Raw genomic sequence first — 25125 nt, 5'->3', positions numbered from 1 at the left:
CTTATGTTGAAGATCTAACTTCATTTACGTGGTAATTATGAAAGATCCAGACTCTATCAAAATGTGAAGGAATTTTTCTATAGTTTCTCAACTTGGTTCCAAAATGGTGGTATAGTCGAGTTTAATAAGCTTATGTTGACTTTGTCTCAGTGACTATGTCTAGTAAGTTGTGCCTCTTTGGCCCGTTATACTGATGAAGAAATGACAACTTTTTGCACAATTAGAACTTCTAGACACATAGATTTAACATAAGTCTATTGAATCTTTTATTGAATCTCTGACAGACCCCTTGTTTGGGCAAAAGGTTCCATGCAGTCGTTAAGCTATTTGAAATTCTTTTATATTTCGATTTATGCTTTGGTTCGGTTTTCCTACTATGGCTTAATCCGGTATTGTTATATAGGTCTGACAGGCTTTTCACATTTTTTTATGATGAATTTTTTTGACAAAAAATGAGATTATCAATATTTTATGGAATTTAGAACAAAATAAATAATTTAACATGAAATATTAGAGCTTCATACACATTTAAGAAATATCAACATAAATTTCTTAACATATATTTTTAGGAAAAAGACACTAATAAAGTTAAAAAAAATTTAGTAACTTTTTAGTTTCTTTTGTATGATATAATATGAGGAAAATAATTAAGCTAAATATTGTGAAGGGTATTTTAGTAAATAAATAATATATTTTTACAAACAATGTACTACATATTATTTTTCGTACCACAAATCAAATAGTCACTAAAAAATAATACCAGAATAACTTATTTTAAAATAACTAATTTCACCATAATTAATTCCAATATAATTTATTTTCAAATCAAACGATTCCTTATAACACTAATCATTAATATGTGAAAGAAAAAATATATAAAAATTTTATTTTAGAAAAATTGAAGACAAGTGCACAACGAGATAAGGAGACACGTAACATCAGACCCACAATTTGAAACGTGTAGATAAATGAGTAGCTTTAACGTGTGGTCATCGCACTTGTTTTGTTTAGTCTCTTTGCTTTGGCTTTTGATCTTTAAAAATCAAATACCAATTCCAAGATATTTTGTACTAGACTAGATCCCAGAAAATTTGAAGTCACCCAATTCAAATCCCGATCCGGATAAATTTCATGAAATCATACAAACCTTTGTATTTGTATTTGTAACTAACGAGAAAGAGAAATAAAAAGTGCACCGACTTTTGGAGATGCTGGCGAAGGTACACGTGTCAACGCTAGAGTGCCACCTACCACCGACCGGGAATGTTCTCCGGGGGCGAGTTGTGACCACGTGGGACCCTCTTCGACATCGTAGAATTTTTGTACAACCGTGCAGGAGCTTTAAGTCATCTGAGGATGCGGGAGATTATCATGTGGAGGGAAGTAAACCTGTAAACAAATTGGTTGAAACTATTAGGTCTGCTGTTTGGAGTTGTTCAAAACCAAGTTTGAGAACTGAAAATAAGCTCAGAGAAGCTATGGAGAAGTTGGAGGAGAGATTATTCGTCGTATGTTACACATTAATTCCATTCCATTTGCTTTAATTTGTGCATCCCATTTGTGCTTTTACTCTTACTCTTACTTTTTCTTTTGATCCCCTTCCCCTAAAATCTCAGTTAAAAAAGAATGAAGTACTAAGAGTCGCAAAATGGACATTACATTTTCTTTTGGTACTATAGGCTATGATTTTCATTTCTATGATAATCTTGCGGAAAAAAGTATTTAAAGTCGCGAAATGAAACATTACATCTGAAAATCATATATTAAGGGTTCCAACAGCATTTTAATGCTACTAATGATTGTTTAACTTGTCTAATTAGAGTTGGACACCATCCTTATATGATGATTTATATTGCCTTTAAAACAATCTCAGTTGTATTATTTATTTTAAGTATTTCCTCATATTTACCATGCATTTGGTTGATGAAAAAACTTGAGTTTTATTAATGTGATCTTTGAAATACGTTAGACTAGGGGTGTGCATCGGTTGGTTCAGTTTGGTTTTATGTATTATCGGTTATCGATTTTTAAATATGCTAAACCAATAACCAAAGCAATAAGATATTTTTTATCGGTTTTTGATTTATCGGCTTTTAGTCCTTAACGGTTTGGTTTTCGATTTAACCGATAAGAAAATATGCATAAAATAGAAATAGTAGCAACTAACAAGAAAAGAAACGAAATCATAGTTGCAGCAAAAATCCGACATGATGTGTTTTATTTTACAAGGATCTTCAAGCTTGAATAGGTTTTCGAGAAATTGAATAGGTTTGTAGAAATGAAAGTGAAATATAGAGTAGGTTATATATATATACATACATATATTGAATAGGTTTGTAGAAATGAAAGGAAAATATAGAGTAGGTTATATATATATATATATTTAGGAGTAAAGTGTAATTTGGAATATTCTTATTCGGTTATCGGTTTACCCAATAACCCAATAAAATAAAAAACTTTATAAAACCATTAAAAAACTGTTAACTCAATAATCTAATAACATTTTTATCGGTTCAGTTTATTGGTCGGTTCAGTTTTTGCACACCCCTATATTAGACAAATGTGAAATGCTTTTTGATTTCTTTTTGTCAACATCATGATTTATGAGAATGGGACAAGTTTGTATTCCAACGTTTAATAAGAAGATCTTGATTGATGTAGGAAGATAATCTATTTAACGGTTATTGTTAATGGTGTCTTATGTTCCTATTATGCCTTGATGTTGATTCTGTCTGATTTTTGCAGTTGGCATTATACGTGGGAAGATATATCATCACGATGATGAGCACAGGTGTTGTCATGTTTGTCGGATTTCAGTTGTCAGGTAGCAAATTTATGCTTTTTCATTGGACCAAATTGACGTGAAAGTTTTCGAGGTTTTGATGACATCCATGAAAGCAGTAAGAGGGGGAGGGGTGAATTACTTCTATTTTCGATCAGACAGTCTACTTCTTTCAACAGACAGTCTACTATTGATTGCAGTAATGAAAACTTAAAATAAAATGTTGAAGGTAAATAACACTAGATGTTTTATAATTGTTGGGACCTCTAATAGGTCTTACTTCAGTCCCCTTGGGTGGCAAGGGATTCTACTAATTCTTTTTTTAATAAAATCAAAGTACAAAATTGAGTCAAGTTTTTTGGCTATGACTTACACTCTCTCCTTTCTATCACGCTTTGATACAATGCCTCACCAACTTTGTGTTTCTCTCCTCTCTTTCTAAGTATAGAGTGAACCTGTTAGAGAATACAATGCTCGAGTAAAGTAGATCAAAGAACTAGAGAAGGTTGAGACAAGTGTATATCTCTTCCTTTAACTTCCAATGCTTATAAAGTAGTGATTGGTTTACTAGTCGTTGGAAGCTTGAAGGCAATCCAAAGGATTTTTCCTTTTTTAGAAAATTGAATAAGAAATATTCAGTTTTCAAGAATAAGTAAAGACTAAAAGGAAAATATAACTAAGTACATAAGATGCAACAATCATATTTAATGCCGTTTTCCTTTCTTGACAAGCATATTGGTACTCAATAGAATCTTCTGATTGGAGTTGTCTCCTTAAAATCTTGTACCAAATTTTCTTTCCTTCTTGTGAGATGTTTCTTCCTTTTTGAGTATTATTCAAACGGATTTTTGTGCAATAAAGGGAACTTAAGGGTCATTCATTCATTAAAATCTTAACATTATCAATCTTCCCCTTTTTTGATGGATGACAAAAGAAAATTGGATTACTTCCCTATTTAAGTTCTCCCTCTGAATAAGTGAATTTTGAATGACTTTTCCCGCATGGTTAGATACAACATATCCATTTCTCCCCTTTTGGCATCAATCAAAAAGAAAGAAAGGTAGCATACACACCAAAACTAAGGAGAAGATAGTAGGGAAATTAATAAAGTGATTTTTGGCATTAAAAAGGTTTTGCAATTATGCCAAGAGATTTCATGAGAGAACAAAATCTTTCTTCAAATAGCGGTTTGGTAAAAATGTCAGCTAGTTGAAAATCAGTTCTGTCAAACTACTGAAGTTCTTCTTTCATAGCCTTTACCCAGCTATCATTTTCTGAGGCTTCATTGACTTTCTTTGATCCAAGTTGAGATATGAGGGCTATGTTCGTATTCCTTCTACTGGAAGCCCTTGTCTGCATTCATTCTTTTGGATCCCTAATGATGAATTTCTTCGGATGGTCAGGCTCGCTTCTCCATTCATTTAGAATTGCTTCTTGTTCAACTTGATCGTTTGAAGTAGTGGCAGACTGGTCAATTTCAGTGCTAGTGGGTTTTGATGAGGAGTCATCCTTGGCAGAAGGAGTTTTGTTAACTTGTATCTATTCAATCTCATCATCGACAGAGCTAACATTCTTTACATAGTGATTAGTACAGAAGGAGTTTTGTTAACTTGTATCTGTTCAATCTCATCATCGACAGAGCTAACATTCTGTACATAGTGATTAGTATTATCAAAAACATGTACAAATTCCTCAATGGAAAGAGTACGTTTATTGAAAATTCTGTATGATCTACTAGAGTTAGCGTAGCCCATAAAGATACCTTCATCGCTTCGTGGGTCAAACTTACCAATGTTGCCCTTTCCATTGTTATGAACAAATTCCAAAGCTCATATGGAGTTTTTTTAGAATAGGTCTAATGAGACACCTGTTCAAAACATGATATGTAGTGGTGACTGCTACCGCCCAAAATTGATGTGGTAGAGAGTATTCATAGATCATGGCTCGAGCCATGTCTTGAAGAGTTTTATTTTTTCGTTCAACACCACCATTTTGTTGAAGAGATTTTGGAGTTGAGAAGTTATGGGTGTATCCATGAGTATCACAAAAGATTTTGAAATCTGTATTCTCAAATTCTCTCCCATGATCACTTCTAGTGACAGTGATGTAGTAACCTTTGTGTTTTTAAACCTTTTTACAGAAACTTCAAAATTCTTTAAGATATTATCTTTGTTAGTTAAAAACATGATCCAAGTAAATTAAGAGTAATCATCAATAATTACAGAGCATACCTTTTACCTTCAATGCTAGCAGTTCTAGTTGGATTAAATAAGTCCATATGAAATTGTTGCAAGGGTTTAGTTGTGGACACAATATCTTTAACAGGAAAAGAGTTTCTAGTTTGCTTACCAAGTTGACATGCATCACAAATATGGGTCTTTTTGAAATCAAGATTTGACAATCCAGTCACAAGTTCATGCTTGACTAACTTTTTAATATGCCTCATGCTTGCATGACCAAGTTTTCTGTGCCAAATCCAGGGGTCATTAGAGATGGAGACAAGACATATGTGTTCTTTTATCCTTTTGATGGAGTTTAGAACATACACATTTCTGTGTCTATTTCCATCAAGGATTTGTCTCCCTTGTTTTTCAATTATGCACCCTTCCTTTTTAAATCTTACCTCTAATCCAGCATCACACAACTGACTGATGCTCAACAGGTTGTACTTCAAGTTTCTGACCAAATAAACATTAGTAATATCACATGAATTATTAAAGGAGATGGTACCAATACCTATTACTTTGCCTTTGGAGTTATCTCCAAAGCGGATGTCACCTCAATCAAAATCAGTTATAGCTTTAAACGAACTTTTGCTTCCAGTCATATGATTTGAACATCCACTATCTAGATTCCATATCCCTTTTGGTTTTGAGTGGAGTTCCTACAAAACAGATGTATTACTTATTTCTAGGTACCCAAGTATTCTTGGGTCCTTTAGATCAGTCAAAAGACTTTATTGACTCATTTTTGGGTCTCCAAATCCATTTACTAGGATTTTTAGAGCGTAATCTGCAGTTATAGTATTTATGATCGGGCTTTCCCACAATGATAACAATAAGTATAGTTGATCAGTGGCTATATAGTAAGTATTGTAACTGTGACTATCTCCTAGTCGACTGGCTTGAGTTAGTTGGCCTTTGAGATCTATCATAGCTATAGTACCTTTTATGATAGGTATCTGGACTATGATTGCTCCCTTTGGTTGACTTACTCGAGTTAGTTGACCTTTGAGGTCCTTCACAGCTATAATATCTATTAGTACCAGATTTAATAGTTGACTTAGTTGAGTTAGTCAACTGGTTTGGCCTGATATTAGTATGACTAGGAGATTTTTCAAAACTGTTAATCTTGATTTTCATATCATCAAGTTCTTCTTGTAGGTGATCCTTTTCAATTTCCACAAACTTCAAGTTTAAGCTCCCAGTCTCTTCTTTCTCTTAATAAAGCTCTTTTTTCTGCGTGGGTTTTATTTAAATCAGCTATGGCAAGGTCCAACGAATTTTGAAGTTTTGAGCATTCATTACAAGTGTTGGCTCTTACCTAGTTGGATTCTCCAATGCCATGAGTCAACAATCTCCAATGTTGTCATTTTCTTGGTCTGATTGTTCCTCATCACCCTAGTAGCTGAATGCCTTTTATTTTCCTTGGAGGGTCCTCTTCTCGTTTTTGGACAATCATAAGCAATATGACCATATCTACCACAGTTGTAACACTTAATATGACCATATCTACTACAGTTATAACACTTACCTTCATTTCTGATCAACATGTTGTTTTCCTTGTGTATAATTTTTCCTTCCTCTCGTTTGATTTTTGGATCTTTTGTAATTTTCAACAACTATTCTTGATGAGAGCAAGTTCATCTGCATCCAAGGCATCATCTTCTTCTTCACTTGTAGCTTTGAAATGAGGTCTTTTCTGACTTCATCATAGGTTATGTATTCAAGTTCATGCTTTCAAGAGCCATAACCTTAGAAAGCCACCGAGGAGGTAAACTCCTGAGAATCCTTGTAATTTGATGAGAATCCTTGTAATTTGATCTGCCACATGATAGATTTTTTCTGCAGCTTTGAGTTCCCCAACAATTTTGTGCTAAATATGGCAAATGTTTCTTCAATGGATTCTCCATTTTTCATTTTGAAAAGTTCATAGTCATAGACTAGTAAACTTACAAGAGTTTGTTTGACCTTCTCAGTTTCCTCATATGTTACTTCTAGTTCATCCCACATTTCTAGGAGATCTTCTCATATTCTTCACCATTGATTGCATTATACATGACATTTTTAGCCTTATAGTTGATTTAAATAATCTCCATTTGCTCATCTGTGTAATTCTCCAAGGATGGAGTGCTCTCAATAGATTTCTCACCATTTTCTGGTGTCTTTTCATTTTTGTCTTTGTTAGTAGAGACCAGTGAAAGATCACCAAGCTTGATTACTATCCAAACTTTGACATCATAAGATTTGATGAAGTTTCTCATCCTTATTTTTCAATGAGAAATGTTTTTCATTGAAATAAGGAGGTCTAGTGTCATGACCCGAACCCAGGCCTGGCCGTGACGGGCAATCTCAAGCCCAGCATGGGTCGGAGACAACCCCCTACCTTATTTCAGGAGCATATAAATGTAAACATCAGAAGCCAAACATGTCTATAAAAGATATATAAATCCAAAAGAAAAATAAGTATCAAAACAAGACATCCATGTCATCCCAAAACTGTCCACAAAAGCCTCTAAACTAGAAATACTAAGTGGGGACATGCCCCCGACTATGACAAAGAGGATCCAAAAAGAAACACTAAGACATAAATGAAACCAATGAAATGATCGGGCCTTCCAAAAGATAGAGGCTTACTACTTCACAGCAGATCAACAAACGTATCGAACCACCTAAAGCTGCACAAGAGCAGCAGAAAAGTCCTTTGAATCTACATCATGAAACGATGCAGCATTCAGGGACCGGTCAGTGGTGCGAGCACTGGCATGTAACTCGAGAGAAAGGGATAAAATAGTACATTTATCAAAAACCAGTCAAAATCACATGCACAACATTTATATATACATATATATAAGATGTCGGGATAGGGGTAAGAGGCATGAAACATGATCGTCTAAAGATTTAGTCCTAAACTGTGTAGCTCACTCCGTCTTAAAGGCACCCACGAGCTATATGGGTTCGACTCCCCCTCCTGGAAGGCCCCAGTCCATGTTAGCCGCATATACCGAGGAAAAGCTAAAGACATCGAGACGATAGCCATCTAAAATATGTGTATTCAGACACATGGTCATATAGACCCCCAACGTCGGCAAACATTGTTTCCAGTGTTGGTTCCCCAGGACGACACCTTCACATCTCACTACACAATTTCCTTCAAGCCTAAATTGCAACTATTTGCTCATACACCAACCATTAACTGAGGAGTCATTTATTAAGGCATTTACCAACTTGGTATCGTCATATCAATATGCTTGCAAGCTAATTCAATTATGTCAAACCAATCCATTTAATCATTAGACTTCTAAGTTTCATTTAAAATCCAAAACCATGGCCACTAAGGGCATTCCAAAATCATATTTATCCATTTATCCTTTAATGCAATAACAATGGATTCAAAAGACAAGTTAAATTATGCAAATATCCATATTCAAAATCAAGTTTACAATGTGGGTTAAGGTTAATACCATTATTAAGCCAAAAGTTCATCAATTCTGGTGAAACCCATGTCACCTATTTCAACCATAATCACAATGTACCAATTCAGTCCCAAAATCATCAATTAAAGCATGAATCATCTATTTAAAACATGAGAAATGTTATTCAAGTAATACAACCAAAAATGCTCAATTCAATTTCAAACCCATCAATTCAAATCACACGAGTACTCAATATATTGATGTCATAATGTAAAATTCAAGTTAGGGAAAGAGAAACATGCCCGAATACAAAAGAAATTGAAAAGAAATCTAAGATGGTGCCTGGAGTAGTGATTTCTTGTAAAACCCTTGAACTTTCTTGGTTTGGGAGTTAAAAAAGAGAAAAGTAGTGTTTGAGCTTTGGCAATTGAAGTAAAAAAGGTTAATTTGGTGTTTGAAAGTCGTGTAAGGGGTGAAGGACCAAAAAGCCCCTCACCCCAAGTGGAAAAACAAAAACTGGATGAAGAATATATAGTAGCGTGGCACGCCGCTATCACGGAGGTTCACTGCCTCAGGGTCCAAAAATGGCCTCGAACCCCTCCCAAAAATTTCGAAACTTTCACAAAACACCCATTTAACATCCTTTATCATAATTCAAATAAAAAATTAACGTTACACACACGGTAGAGTCAAAATTAAAATGATCAAAATTTACGGGGTTTTACATCTAGTTTAAGATGTCCAGAAAACAATGCTCTAGCAACAGTTTGAGTCATGATCTTTTCTCACTTGCTGTTAGGTAAAAACTTGTGAGTCCTTGCTTTGATATCAATTGAAAGTAGTAGGGGGTTTGAATCACTTTTTTTTTAATCATATAGTCGACTTCCTTCAACAGACAGTCTATTATTGGTTGCAGTAATGAAAACTTCAAAAAATAAAATGCTGAAGGTAAATAACACCAGGTGTTTTATAATGATTGGGACCTCTAATAGGTCTTACTTCGGTCCCCTTGGGTTGCAAGAGATTTTACTAGTTTTTTTTTTTTGGAATAAAATCAAAGTACAGAATTGAGTCAAACTTTTTTGCTATGACTTACTCTCTCTTTTCTATCACACTTTGATACAATGCCTCACCAACTATGTGTTTCTCTCCTCTTTTTTTAAGTACACAATAAACCTTTTAGAGAATACAATGCTCGAGTAAAGTAGACCAAAAAACTAGAGAAGGTTGAGACAAGTGTATATCTTTTCCTTTAACTTCCAATGCTTATATAGTAGTGATTGGAATACTAGCCGTTGGAAGCTTGAAGACAACCCAAAGGATTTTTCTTCTTAGGATATTGAATAAGAAATATTCAATGTTCAAGAATAAGTAAAGACTAAAAGGAAAATATAACTAAGTACATAAGATGCAGCAATCCCATTTAATGCAGCAGATTTTTTCCTTTCTTGACAAGCCTGTTGGTATTCAATAGAATCTTTTGATAGGTGTTTACTTTCCTTAAAATCTTGCACCAATCTTTCGTTTCTTCTTGTGAGATGTTTCTTCCTTTTTGAGTATTATTTAAATGGATTTTCCTGCAATTAAGGATACTTAATGGTCATTCATTCATCAAAATCTTAACGTTATCAATCTAACATAGATGTAACTGTATAGGAGCATACTCTAATTGTAAATGTTACAGGTCGAGATAGCCAAATGAATGAATTGATATGGTATAGTTGGGTTGGAGGAATTATTATTGGGACTATGATAGGATCCAATTTGGTTTTGGATGAGGTTGCTCGAGCTGGCCCTCGTAATGTTGTTATAACGGGAAGGTATGACACTTTACTATTATTTAAAGTTATAGCTTCATTTTGCACTAAAGACAACTTAGAGTGTATTGCCGCAGTTGCTAAATGTTTTATGCATATGTGGTTAATCATCTGCATTTCGAAATCGTGTTGAATTACGAAGAGCACAATTTAGTCTTGTTGGAGCATTCTTGTACCATAAATAGTAACTCATCTCCCTCATCTTTAACAATTTGTTTGTTGACAATGTATTTTCATATTTGAAGATGATTGTGCTTAACTTTCAAATTTAAGTGCCTGCTTGGGATTGATATTGCGGTTAGAAAATTGCTTATTTGAGAAGTACTTTTATAAAATAACTTTTCAGAAAAATGCTTTTGAGAAAAAACTTGTGTTTGGTAAATTCATTTGAAAAGTGTTTTTGATAAACAAATTGTGTTTGACTAATCTTTATCAAGAGGTTCTTTTGAGAGGCAAATTACCAAAAATGACATGTATAGTAGATTCTTACTACTAAAATTATTTTACAGGGAGAATTTATTTTAAATATCTATTATAATTTTTTATTTTTTTAATTAAAAAGTTCGTATTATAAAATTTTCAATTAATATTTATATAAATAGATACATTGAAATATTAAATATTATATAATATTACTATAATGATTCAAATTAGTTAAAAAGGTAAAATGAATTTAAAAACTATCATAAATTAAATCACTACCTCTGAAAAAAATTCTTCACAATTATATGTAGTCCTTCATACATCACAGAAATTCTCAATGATTTTATCCCTAATTTTATCACGCAATGTCTCATTAATTATTTATTTAAAAAGATTAAATATTTGTAAGTGCTACCAAAATGCTATTTGGTCTTGCAACATGATTCGTCTATCATTAATTGTTTCTAATAATAAAAAATAAGGAGTTTTCTTTGATCATCACCATCAATGATATTTTCAATTTTGTTTAAAAAAAGAGTGGGGAGTAAAATAATAACATATAAATCATAGAATAAAATAAAGGGAAAAGTCATCAAAATCACCTTAAACTATATCTGAAAAATCGAAGACACCTAAATTATTGTGGCGACCTATTACACACCTAAACTACTTAAAAGTGATTTATTTACCCCTTTTTAAACCCAAAAAAATGACGTGGCAAAGACAAAATTAATATTTTTATAAAAGTGAGTGAAGAATTTTTTCTTAAAACTAACTGAATTAGGCACGTGTCATTTTTTAATTGGACATTTATATTTTTGTTAAATTATTTGGATCTCCTTCCATATTTAATATTTCTTTCTTTTTTTCCTTCTTTCTCAAAGCTTCAACTCTTTCCTCTTTCTAGTAGATTAATCTGCACAATTCGTGGCTCTGTTTCACCTTTTTCATTTACAAATTAGGATAGATTATACTAGTTTGTTCAATATTTTTATAAAAGTGAGTGAAGAATTTTTTCTTAAAACTAACTGAATTAGGCACGTGTCATTTTTTAATTGGACATTTATATTTTTGTTAAATAATTTGGGTCTCCTTCCATATTTAATATTTCTTTCTTTTTTTCCTTCTTTCTCAAAGCTTCAACTCTTTCCTCTTTCTAGTAGATTAATCTGCACAATTCGTGGCTCTGTTTCACCTTTTTCATTTACAAATTAGGATAGATTATACTAGTTTGTTCAACTTTTTTACTTAAAAGTAATATATTAATTTCAAAATTATTGAGTCTAATAATACAACAACAAACAACAACATACCCAGTTTATTCCCACATAGTGGGGTCTGGGGAGGGTGGGGTGTATGCAGACCATACCACTACCTCAGGTGAAGTAAAGAGGTTGTTTCCGTTAGACCCTCGGCTTAGAACCGATATCAGTAAAACAAACACAAAAGCTAAGTGCAAAATAAACTAACACCGCTAGCCACAAGATAATACTACAACCACCAGATAAAAATAAGAACTATTTAACCGAAATCATAGACATCACACAGCACCACGAATAAAAACTACAGACACAAGACAACGCTTCGTTATTGTTACCGACGCACTCCCACCCCCTAACCCTTTACCCTAATCGGCGTCCTCCACACCTTCCCATCAAGGGTCATGTCCTCCGTAAGTTGTAACTGCTCCATATCATGCCTAATCACCTCCCTTCAATATTTCTTTGGTCTACCTTTACCTCGCCTAAAACCATCCATAGCTGGTGTCTCACACCTCCGCACTAGAGCATCCGAGCCTCTCCTCATCACGTGCCTGAACCAACGTAACCTTACTTCTCGCATCTTATCCTCCACCGAAGCAATTTCCACCTTTTCCCGAATAATCTCATTCCTTACCTTATCTTTTCCGGTAAGTCCACACATCCATCGCAACATTCGCATTTCCACCACCTTCAGCTTTTGGATGTGGGAGTTTTTAATTGGCCAACATTCTGCTCCATACAACATAGCCGGCCGGACTGTCACTCTGTAGAGCTTACCTTTAAGCTTCGGGGCACCTTCTTATCACATAAGACTCCCAGAGCGAGCCTCCATTTCAACCACCTTGTCCCAATACGATGCGTGACATCCTCGTCAATCTCGCCATTGCCCTGAATCATAGACCCTAGATACTTGAAACTCTCCCTCTTCTGAATGACCTGCGAGTCCAGCTTCTCCACCACTCTTTCTTCCTGCGACATCTCACTAAACTTACACTCCAAGTACTCCGTCTTGGTTCTGCTCAACCGAAATCCTTTAGACTTAAGCGTCTGTTTCCAAATCTCCAGCTTATCATTAACTCCTCCCCGAGTCTCGTCAATCAGTACCACATCATTCGCAAATAACATACACCAAGGAACCTGCCCTTGAATATGTCACGTCAAAACATCCATCACCAAGGAAAATAAAAACGGGTTAAGAGTTGATCCCTGGTGCAACCCTACCAGAACTGGAAAGTGCTCCGAATCCCCACCTACCATCCTCACACGAGTCTTCGCCCTATCATACATGTCCTGGATCGACCTAATGTACGCCACGGGCACCCCTCTAGCCTCCAAGCACCTCTACAGAATCTCCTTCGGAACTCTATCATATGCCTTCTCTAGATCGATAAACACCATGTGCAAGTCCTCCTTCTTTCGAAACTGCTCCACTAATCTCCTCACGAGGTGAATGGCCTCTTTGGTCTAGCGACCTGGCATGAAACCAAATTGATTCTCAGAGATATTCACGATCCTTCTCAGCCTCAACTCTACCACCCTTTCCCTAACCTTCATAGTATGACTCAACAACTTAATGCCTCTATAGTTGTTGCAACTCTGAATGTCTCCCTTGTTCTTATTAAAGGAACCATCGTACTCCACCTCCACGCTTCCGGCATCTTTGCCGTCCTAAAAATGATGTCTCCAAACCTGCCCCACTATTGCTCTTCCAGAAATCCATCGGAATCTCGTTTGGCCCCGTCGCCCTACCCCGCCGCATCCTACGAATAGCCCCCATTGACCTTTTCAACCTTGATCCGCCTACAATACCCATAATCACGACACTCCTTATATTTCTCCTAGTTCCCCAACACGAAACCTTTGTCCCCTCATTGTTCAAAAGTTTATGAAAGTAGGACTGCTACCTCTTCCTTATAAGGGCATCCTCAACCAACACTGTAGCATCCTCTCCCTTGATGTACTTCACTTGGTCAAGGTCACAAGCCCTCCGCTCCCTGGCCTTGCCAAGCCTATACAACTTCTTATCCCCTCCTTTCTCCTTTAACGCCGCATAGAAGCTCTCGAAAGCTGTTGTCTTAGCCGCCGTAACTGCTACTTTGGCCTTTCTTCTCGCAACCTTATACTCCTCCTTATTCGTTTGTCTTTCCTCATCATCCTTGCTCTCCACCAACTTAGCATAAGCCGCGTTCTTAAACTCCACCTTCCTCTTAACCTCTCGTTTCACCACCAGTCTCCTGGATGCTTGCTTGATCGACCTTTCGAGACACCCAACACCTCTTTAGCGGTCTCTCTAATGCAACTGGCAGTCGTCTCCCACATACTATCCACATCCCTTTTACTCTCCTAAGTCCCCCTACTCCTCAACTTCTCCCCCATTTCCAAAGCACTAGCCAAAGTCAAGCTACCCCACTTAATCCTGGGCCGAGCCTCCACATTCCCTTTTTTTTTTGCCCTTATTGATAACCAAGTCCATCACTACCAAGCTATGCTGAGTCGAAAGATTTTTACTAGGTATCATTTTACAGTCTTTACATAACGCTCTATCACCCTTCCTAAGGAGCAAAAAGTGTCTGAGTTTTGACCACTGAACTACGAAACGTGATAAGGTGATCCTTCTTCTTCGGAAAGCTCGAATTCACTATCCACAACCCAAAAGCCCTATAAAAATTAAAAAGAGAAGCTCCTCCTTCATTACGCTCCCCAAAATCGAAACCGCCATGTGAGAGCCATTGTTTTCGGCGAGCTTCCATTTTTTTCGGTGGGTTTACATTATTTCAACGACTTAGTTTTTTTCGATCAAACTTGAATCATATTCATATCTTTCATCCTAATCTTTATGTTGATATTGTTATGAAATTAACAAATTGATTTTACTAAAAATTTCAAAAATTCAAACCCACTTTCATGAACCCATTTCTAAATCCTTCTGGAGACGATGAAGGATACATTAAGGATAAAGTTTGTGTACTAGTTTTTTCTTCCTGTTCAAAGAAGGATAAGGGAATTAAAGAATAGTGCTTGATAATTTTTTTTCATTATTTTGGATTGTTTCATTTACTGTTGTATCACCTTCATTTTTCTCGGAAATTGTATCATTAGCCACCATAAAGTCGAACGAGCGATAATACCAAACTCCGGTGGTGATATTTGGTGGTGGATGACGAGAAGAAAAAGAATTGAAGGTGATATGGTGGCAGTGAAGAGCAAAGAAATGTCGATAATGGCGGTCGGATATGAGTTTTCCGGTGAGGTGAGAGATGAAGTGGGTGAATGCTTTAGTGATGAGGAAGATATAATTATTGAAGGGTTTAATGCCTAATTATGATTTAATGAGTGTAAAATATAATTGACAAAAGAAAAACTGATGAATAAAGAAAAAAATATAAAAATTATAAGTTTCTGACGTGGCGCAACATGGCGCTGACATGGCGGCGAGTGTAAAACACCACTTATTGTAAGAGTGGTGTTATACGTCTCGAGGTGGTACTAAGTCACTTTTAAGTAGTATAGGTGTGTATTAGGTCACCTCAATAATTTAGGTGTGTCTTTGACTTTTTGGGTATAGTTTAAGGTGAAAATGATGACTTTTCCGTAAAATAAAAGATAATGGTGTAAAAATGATACATAAAATTTTAAATCAAACTTATGAAATATGCTAATTAATTAGTAAGGTATATATTGATAGATGTGTATAAGTGATGGAGATATTTTTGTCATGTAAAATAATTTTCTATTTTTATTTTTTTAAAAAGTAGGGGTATCAAGTTGGTTGAATCATACTATGAAGGTTTGGTAAAGGGAGGTAGAGTTGAAGTTGAGGAAGATTATGACTATTTACGAGAATTAGTTCGGTTTCATGCCAGGTCGCTCGCCTACTGAGGCCATTCACCTTGTGAGGAGATTAGTGGAGCAGTTTAGGGAGAGGAGGAAGGACTTGCACATGGTGTTCATGGATCTGGAGAAGGCGTATGACAAAGTCCCAGGAAGATTCTGTCGAGGTGCTTGGAGGCTAGAGAGATGCCCGTGGCGTACACTAGGTCGATTAGGGACATATACGACGATGCAAAGAATGGTGTGAGGACGGTAAAAGGAGATTCAGAGAACTTTCCTATTTTGACAGGGTTGCACCAGGGATCGACTCCTAACCTGATTTTATTTGCCTTAGTGATGGATGTTTTGACACAGCATATTAAAGGGGAGGTGCCTTGGTGTATGTTATTTGCTGATGGTGTTGTGCTGATTGACGAGACTCGAGGATGAGTTAATGATAAGTTGGAGGTTTGGAGACAGATCTTGAGTCTAAAGGATTTAGGTTGAGCAGGACTAAGACGGAGTACTTGAAATGTAAGTTTAGTGATTTGTCGCATGAGGTTGACGTGGTAGTGGAGCTGGACTCTCAGGCCATTCAGAAAAGGGAGAGTTTCAAGTATCTTAGGTCTATAATTCAGGGGAATGGTGAGATTGATGAGATTGACGAGGATGTCACTCACCGTATTGGTGTAGGGTGGTTGAAATAGAAGCTTACTTCGGGAGTTTTATGTAATAAGAAGCTGCTTTCTAAGCTTAAAGGCAAGTTTTACAGAGTGACAGTCCGACTGGTTATGTTGTATAGAGCAGAGTGTTTGTCAGTTAACAACCCCCACGTTCAAAAGTTGAGGGTGGTGGAGATGAGGATTTTGCGATGGATGTGTGGACTTATCAGAAGGGATAGGGTTAGAAATGAGATTATTCGGGAAAGGTGGGAGTGGCTCCAGTGGAGGACAAAATGCGAGAAGTGAGTATGCAATGGTTCAGGCATGTGATGAGGAGGGTATGGGTGCTTTCGTATGGAGGTGTGAGAGACTGACTATGGATGGTTTTAGGTAGGGTAGAGGTAGGGCGAAATATTGGAGGGAGGTGATTAGGCTCAACATGGAGTAGTTACAGCTTACGGAGGACATGACTCTTGATAGGGAGGTGCGGAGGACGCAGATTAGGGTAGAGGGTTAGTATGTAGGAGTACGTTCGTAATAGTAGGAAAGTATGCTTTGTTTGTAAATGTGTCTATAGTTTCTTGTAGTCTCTTGTTCATGGTTTTGGTGATATCTATGATTTCAAACCGCTAGTTTATAGTGTTAACTTGTGGATGTCTATGATATCCTTTTTTGTTGTTTGCTTTTATGTTTTTTGTTTGTTATACTGTTATCTGTCCTCTGTCCTGAGTCGGGGTATATTGGAAACAACCTTGCTACTTCATTTGAGGTAGTGGTATGGACTGCGTACACTTTAACCCCCCGCTCCTCTCCCCCCGACCCCCCTTTATAGGAATACCCTGGTTCTCTCTTCCATATAAGTGTTTTTTCTCTTCTCCTCATGAATTTACGACAAGGTGATGTATTTTGGGTTTTTCAATTGGGCTCTGAAGATGTGATTTAATGTAATTACCTACAATTATTGTTTGGTGCAGTACAAGGGGACTAGGGAAAGCTCTTGCACGCGAATTTTTACTTTCTGGGGACCGTGTCATTGTTACCTCTCGCAGGTAATTTCTTAGATTATGGAATCACTTATTTGGTCTACTTGTAGTTTAGGATATCTTGTTAATGCATGTTTCCTGAAGACAGCCCTGAATCTGTTGGTTTGACTATCAAGGAGCTCGAGGAAAATCTGAAGCAATCTGTGAATTCTGCTCGTGGGTCTGCTAGGAAAAAGTTAGCACATGCAAAAGTGGCTGGTATGGCTTGTGATGTCTCTGAACCTGTTGATGTTATAAAGCTGGGCAAGTTTGCTGCAGATGAACTTGGTTATATAGACATTTGGGTGAGTAATTTTCTTTTGTTTACATTTTTTTTTCCTCGATAGCAAAAGACAGTGAGTACAATATATCTACATCTTAGAGGACTTGTGAGGGAAAAAATTCCCTTCCTTTTCTGTTTTTCAGTTTTCATGTTTCTAAAGATTTGTCTTTTATATAGGTAAACAATGCTGGGACAAACAAAGGTTTTCGACCCTTGCTGCAGTTTACCGACAATGATATTCAAGAGGTCGGCATGTTGTTGACAATCTTCATATATTTATGTTGATGCTCTAAAACTTCTTCCATTTCTAAATTCTAGCAAAAAAGTTGTTTTCAAGGATGCATTTGATATGGCAGATGGATCGTTAGTGCAGGGGGCATCAGCATTAGATTGGGGTATATTAAAGAGAAAAGACATCAAAACACCCCTAAACTTGTCCTCAAAACTTATTTTAACACTTGGAACTTTATAGACAATTCTTTACCCCCTAAACGGCTTTCAAGTGAATTAATTACCACCCTAAAGATATAATACCACTCTCACAATGGAAAGTGTACTACACACGCCACACGTAAATGCCATGTCAATGCCACGTGGGAGCCACACAAAAAAATTTATTTTTAAAAATAATTTCATATATATATCCCCCTATTTTCTTCATTGCCCATCTTTCCTCCCCCCCCTCCCCTCATTTTTCTTCATCACCCATCTTCATCTGCAAATTCCCATCATTCCCCCCTCCCTCGAATCTGGAACTCGATCCATTTTTTGAGGTTCATTGTTTTCGCTTTTGGACTTAAATCTTTGAAATTTAATTCTTGAAAAACTGCGATCGTAAATGCGGATTTGTTTTTTGTCAAATTCTATCTCTAAAGGAATTAGAAATAGAAAAAATGCTGAATTTTTTTGTCAAATTCGAAAGTGGCTGTCATTTTTTTGGGGAAATTTTGTTCGATTCAATTCCTTTCTTGCAATTTTCTTTTAGAGTTCAGTTCCAATACAAATTTATTAGTATTTAACATATGAGTGAGTATTTTCAATTTGTTCATCAAAACAAAGAATCAAGAATTCGATAAGTATGGAGTTAATTTAGCTATTGAAAGAAATTGATTTTGATGAAATTGAATTTTCTTGAAGATTTTTATGTAAGAAATAAAGGAACAGAAGAGAGGTGGTAGTGGGTTGTGTGAGGAAGAAGGAGGGAGGGAAAGTTGTGGCTGAAAATAAAAAATGAGGCCCACTAATTTTTCTTTTTTTTTAAAAAATTTTTTTTGGTCATTACGTGCTGAGCTGTATAACTTTTGTCATGTCAGTTGTTGGGGTTGTATAAAAATTCACTTGAAAGTTGTTTAGAGGGAAAAAGAATTATTAGGAAAGTTGAAGTGCTAAAGTGAGTTTGGTAGACAAGTTTAGGGGTGTTTTGATGTCTTTTCTCTATATTAGATTAACAAGTCAAAGCTTCTTCAGAAACATGATTATTGGGTGGCGTTTGCACCATAGGTTTTCTAACAATTCATTAGTAGAACTTCGATTACAAATTATTGTCCCTCTCCCCCAAACATATATATAGTTTGTATACATTATGGACCAGAATATGTATATTATTACAATCATAGGTCGCTCATTTTAGCTATTTATTTTCCTGTAATTATCCTTCAATATATCCCCATGTCTAGTTTTTCTGATAACTACTTCCACTCGTTTAGACAATTCCCCCATCTCCTCATGCATGGCAAAAGTTCATACTTGTTCGTGCACAACTATATGCTCTGTACTTGCATACCGAGTTACCTAATGCTCTAGTAATTATTCGTGGCCCATCGCTCACCAAAATCATTTTATACAGATTGTCTCCACAAACCTGATTGGTTCTATACTATGCACTAAAGAAGCTATCCAAATCATGAAAACCCAATGCAAAGGTGGACATGTCTTTAACATGGATGGTGCAGGGTCTGGAGGATCTAGCACCCCTCTGACAGCTGTGTAAGTTGATTGTTGTGGTTGGAATATTAGATTATCTATTCATCTACTTTTTTTTTTTTTTTATGGATATAAATATCGGTGCTGTCATCTTCGTTGTTCTGCAGCTATGGGTCAACAAAATGTGGTCTCAGGCAGCTTCAATCATCCCTACTGAAGGAGTGCAAGCGGTCAAAAGTTGGAGTGCATACGGCCTCTCCAGGCATGGTCCTAACCGACCTATTGCTGAGGTATGTGAAGAGGATCATCAGATCTTTGCACTTTGAATGTCTTTTAAATTGCTTTCATGAACAATGTATTGCTGAAGAAGGATAGCTGTCCTGTTTGGTATCCTATTCTATCTCGTAGTGCCATCCAGGAGGATTAGTTATCCACACCATTCAGTGATACATAAAGGCTACCGAATATTAGACCAGAGATTCTAACGTCCGAGATGATTCTCTTTCTGGTGCTCAAGGATAGATGGAAGTTTCAACTTCCCTTTTGTTCTACTATTGGATTGTGACCACCTTTTTCTGATCCATCCACCATGGTGAAACTGGAGCCTAATTTAGTGGTCTCCTTTTTATACTCAATCTCCGTTACCTAGAAGTAGATGTGTCAAATGGGCAGGTTGTACTGAATTTGGACGGGTCTAAATGGATGAGTTAATAAATGGGTGGTTGTTGATCCGCCCGAAAGTTACTTCGACTGAAATGGGCGGGATTAAAATGGTTCAAAGTGTAAGTCATAACCCAACCCGCTCTACTTTTACCAAGATTTTATTGTTTTTTTTTTTTTTTTTTGAAAAAAGGGCAGCCCAGTGCACTAAGCTCCCGCTATGCGTAGGGTCGAAGAAGGGCCTGACCGTGAGGATCTATTGTTCGCAGCCTCACCTCACATTTCTGTGAGGGGCTGTTTTCAAGGCTTGAACCACTGACCTCTTGGTCACATACATAATATATCAAATGAAAAAAATGTCTGTGAAAATATTTTGACAAATTTTGCATGGGTCAATTTGGGCCACATATTAGCTCTATTCTTTATGGGCCGAAATGAGCTAATAAATGGGCGCGGCACAGGTCAATAATTCGCCAAAACTTGGGCAGGTTATGTTTTCATGGGCTAATTTTGCGACTTCTACCTACAAGCTAGATCCCTCATACCTCTTGATTGCCCTTTCCCAGCCTCCCACCTGCATGGCAAAATGGATTTTTGAATTTATGATCTTCCCTAAAAAGGTCCCTCCCCTTCCATCCTCCCTCAACCACTGTAAGAGAAGTTTAAGAAGGAAAATGCAAAGCTGATCCAGTGTTATCAAAGGTGCGCTTAAAGCGCTATTAAGCCCTGAATGAGGCTCAAAACATGTCGAGCGCTTCGCCTCGCTTAATGTGCGCTTCAATGTCGTCATCAAGTTTCTAAGGCATACTTTTCATTTCCAAAGAGCCTCTTCTGCAGAGGTGATACGAAACAAATTTATATTTCACTGTATTGTATTTGTTTGTTCATATATTTGTCATTCATGCTTATAGTTAGTATTTTTGGTCTAGACATATATATATGTATCTTTTCTCCCTTCGTGCCTTTTTCATTAAAGCCCCTCTTTATTTGCACTTTGCATATTTTGCTTTTGATAACACTGAGCTGATCTAGCAAAATGGAGGCAAAAGGGGGAGGCATGGAGAAAGCTTTTATAATGATGAGTTTTTCTCTGTTTCAAAATAGGAAGTGTTGACTTCTCTCTTCCTGCTTTGTCACGCGACTATTTAAACTTGTCAGAACTTAAGGAGTAAATTGTTCTTTTGGATTTTCATTAGTACCATATCAAATTATTTTATAGCTCGGTTTACTAAGAGTGAGACTCTCCTGCAGTGGATCAACTATCCAAAATAGGCAGATGTTTAACATCATTTGTGAACATCCAGAGACAGTTGCTAGAACACTAGTGCCAAGGATGCGGGTTGTGAAAGGAAGTGGAAAAGCCATCAATTATTTGACTCCACCAAGGATCTTAATTGCCTTAGTAACCTCTTGGTTGAGACGGGGCCGATGGTTTGATGATCAGGTAACCTACTACATGTAATGGATGCATGTGGGACTTTCTGTGTTGGCACACCTTGATGCTTTATGGTTTTCTCCGTCAATGTGGTGTAGTTAAGCTCGTTTACTATTTTCTCATGGAGTAAATCTTTAATTAGTTGTTCCTGTTATATTTGTCCTCAGTATTACCAATTGATAAATGCAAGTATTACCGTAGTAGAAAATAATGGATAATATTTACTCTTTAACTCATCTGTAATTTGTTGTTTCTGTTGTGTTTGTCCTCAGTATTACCAATTGATAAAAGCAAGTATTACTGTAATAGGAAATAATTGGATAATAGTTACTTAACTAATCTGCCAATATGTTTGTCTCCACTGTTCAACCTTGAGCAAGCGTCAGTTTCAAGTGACTAGTTTCTTGATTTGTAAATCACTGTTAAACTTTTTAGCATGTTCCTTATTATTACTCATCATACATATTCAGGGAAGAGCACTGTATGCTGCAGAGGCGGATAGACTCCGTAACTGGGCTGAAAGCCGAGCACGTTTCTCATTCACAGATGCCATGGAGATGTACACTGAGAATACTTGGATCTCTGTGTTCTCACTCTCTGTGGTTTGTGCATTCATCATATTATCAAGCACAGGTAGCACATAGACTGGACTTGGATGCTAACCTCAACTGGTTAAGGTTGTTTGAAAGATGGGAAGCCCTGAACTATGACACAACTAACTTATGTACACTCCAGCTTCGAAATTGATCATAAAGAAAGCACATGTCCGATTGGGATGGGCGTCTTGCTCTATATATTGAATGCTTAAAAAGAAATGAACTATGGTCTCGCATGATAGTCTCAGTGAATGATTTTTTTTTTTAATTTGAAAGTCTCCATTGATCATTGATTTACCGAAAGTTGCAATTTGAGATGGTGAATGATATTGGATGTACAGGAATTTGTCTATTGTGACGTGTAACAATGAAACTATTAGGTATTCTTTTAAGCAAAAATCAGTGTGATAGTTACTGAGATTTAGATGTTTTGAACCCTGGTCTCCATGTTTCTTGTTGCGTAAAAGTGCTGCTACTTTCTTGCTAACAAAGCTTGCCTCGCCCGTTTTCATGATCATCCACACATAACTCGATGTGGTAATTGAAATAGGATGCTGCAATTATCTATACATTTAGCTGCACACCAAATGTTCCAAGTTCTGATTAGAAAAAATTATTTAAAACAACACCCTTAGTTACTAATATTACGTAAAATTTCAACTCCGAAAATTAATTATAAAAATTTCTTCTTAAACTATATCTCTTCAACTTTCGGATATTAATTATAAAAATTTCTTCTTAAACTTTATCTCTTCAACTTTCGACCGTATAACTCAGCCTCGGCCTTTTAACACCTGCTCCTAAAATATCACATTAAATCATTGATGCGGTTTCCCCAATTTGACGTACAATTGTGTTCTGCACTTGGTCAACATCAAGTTTCAATTTACACTAATTAACTCCATTAACTTTCTTCGGTTTCTTTTGGAGGTTAGTATAATTTTATTATTTTTGTCATTTTACTAAATCAAAAATCGGAGGCACACTGTTGAGTTAGTGTTCATTGATCAAATTAAGCATATTAATGGAGTCCAGTCCTTCATTTAGTATTGGACTTATTTAATTAGATGATAATTCTCAAATTCATCCATTGAGTTTAGTATTGGACTTATTTAATTAGATGATAATTCTCAAATTCATCCATTGAGTTTGTTCTTGGGAATTTTGATAAGGATGACATTGACTTTCGCAAAAATAGATCTAAACATCGCAACAACTCTGCTATGATGAAGAAGTTCCAAGAGGTTGTCGGTAGAAGCAGTAAAAAGCTTGTTGCTGAATCTTCAAAGAGAAAAAAAATGAAAGATAATCACGTTCTACCAAAAGTATAATGCTTTGTATCTAACATGTTTATAACTTTGAGATACATAAGATTGATGTATCTGTTTAGAAAATCAACATATTGGAGTGGTCTGACATTTAATAGTGCATAGATTCATTGTTAATGATCGTTTATTTGAATTATTGATACATAACATTGTTATGTATACATATTGTTTAGACAATCTAGATACATACAAGATAATAATATCATAACTGTGTTAAGTTATGTATCAGATGAAAATTATTTTTTATGCAATTTATAATTACAACATACGAGTGATGTATCTAATCAACAAATCAACATATTGGTGTGGTTTGGCATTTATTGATACATAGATTTAATGTCAATGATTGTTTATTTGAAATACTGATACATAACATTGTTATGTATAGGAATGATTAGAAATTTTAGATACATACAAGATAATAATATCATAATTGTGTTAAGTTATGGACCAGATAAAACTTACATTTTTATGCAATGTACACGATTATAGGGGATGGACTATGTTATCAAAAACGTTTCACCTCATTCCTTTGCATTTTGGCAGTTCATACAATCGTAATTTTATGATATTAAGAATTCTATGGGTGAAAAAGTTCTTGAGTTATTTGGCCAAATATGTTTTCGGATACATCTCAATATGCTTCAAAGTAATTTCCAAGGCCAAATAACAAAATGCTTACTGATGCTTGAGTTAGAGCAGGATAATTTGAAATGAACTTCATGTATACGTAAAGAGCGCCGTGCTTAGATTTAGCATTTTTGAATTTGCTCTTATCACCGATCTTAAATGGATCGGTAATATAGAGAATTTTATGTACCCCGATTCGTCCTCATCCAGGTTGATGGAGAAGTATTTTTGAAAGGCAATAACTGAAATATGCAAACTCAATTGGTTCAATATTTCAAAATAAAAAACTTGACAATAATCGAGATGTGTTGCTGATATGGGTGTAGCAAGCTGTACAACAAGTTCATAACCATTCACACGTAGCCAAGCTCGGGACTCAAAAACTCCAAGCCATTCAACAAATGGCCGTTTGTGAGTTGGTGATTGATCCACCTAATGGTCTAAATATGTTTTTAAGTGTGAAGAGGGGCCTTGAAGTGTAATAAACTTACACTCCAAGGCCACCCCTTGGAAAGGGCAATCTGGTTATTTTTCTCCTTCATTTATGGTGTAATATAAATAGACAATATTAGGGTCATTTGGCAGCTAGTTCTTTCATAATATTTTGAGACATAAACACTTGTACTATTAAGGAACTTCTCACTCTTCCATTGGAGAAGCCCCAAATCTGAAAACTCATAAGTAGAGTGATACTTGTGTTGTATCTTGGCTAGAAACAAGGATCTTGAGGTCATAGAGTTCCTCTTGGTCCAAGTAAGAACTTGGTGTTAATATTCTTTAGTATTAGGGTCCTCTCTTGTTGTTAGGGTTCTTAGACTCTTGAATATTACATTTCAAGTTACTATCTTCTTGTAATC

General features: G+C 36.0%; 1 protein-coding gene across 2 annotated transcripts; it reads left to right on the top strand.

The window, feature by feature from the left end:
* The first annotated feature begins 957 nt into the window (after positions 1 to 957).
* LOC107877925 (probable chlorophyll(ide) b reductase NYC1, chloroplastic) lies at positions 958 to 22745 on the top strand. 2 transcript variants are annotated; one of them, XM_016724733.2, is made up of 10 exons: positions 958 to 1508; positions 2746 to 2824; positions 10102 to 10237; positions 17366 to 17440; positions 17523 to 17718; positions 17874 to 17942; positions 19543 to 19682; positions 19787 to 19909; positions 21531 to 21723; positions 22185 to 22745. In XM_016724733.2, the coding sequence occupies exons 1-10, from the start codon at positions 1209 to 1211 to the stop codon at positions 22356 to 22358; spliced, it is 1485 nt and encodes a 494-aa protein (XP_016580219.1). In that variant the 5' UTR covers positions 958 to 1208; the 3' UTR covers positions 22359 to 22745. The 2 variants fall into 2 exon arrangements, with proteins under 2 accessions (XP_016580219.1, XP_016580220.1); XM_016724734.2 differs by lacking the exon at positions 21531 to 21723 and having other exon boundaries at positions 995 to 1508.
* The last annotated feature ends 2380 nt before the right edge of the window (positions 22746 to 25125 follow it).

The sequence above is a fragment of the Capsicum annuum genome, chromosome 7 (assembly GCF_002878395.1).
Source record: "Capsicum annuum cultivar UCD-10X-F1 chromosome 7, UCD10Xv1.1, whole genome shotgun sequence".
Lineage (NCBI taxonomy): Eukaryota > Viridiplantae > Streptophyta > Magnoliopsida > Solanales > Solanaceae > Capsicum > Capsicum annuum.
The sequence above is the reverse complement of the archived record's forward strand: the minus strand, read 5'-3'. Positions and strand labels throughout refer to the sequence as shown.

Coding starts and splice junctions, on each gene's coding strand:
- LOC107877925 (XM_016724733.2), top strand. CDS start 1,209: ATGCTGGCGAAGGTACACGTGTCAACGCTAGAGTGCCACCTACCACCG. Junction 17,943..19,542: donor CCGACAATGATATTCAAGAG/GTCGGCATGTTG, acceptor CATTTTATACAG/ATTGTCTCCACAAACCTGAT. Junction 19,683..19,786: donor AGCACCCCTCTGACAGCTGT/GTAAGTTGATTG, acceptor GTTGTTCTGCAG/CTATGGGTCAACAAAATGTG.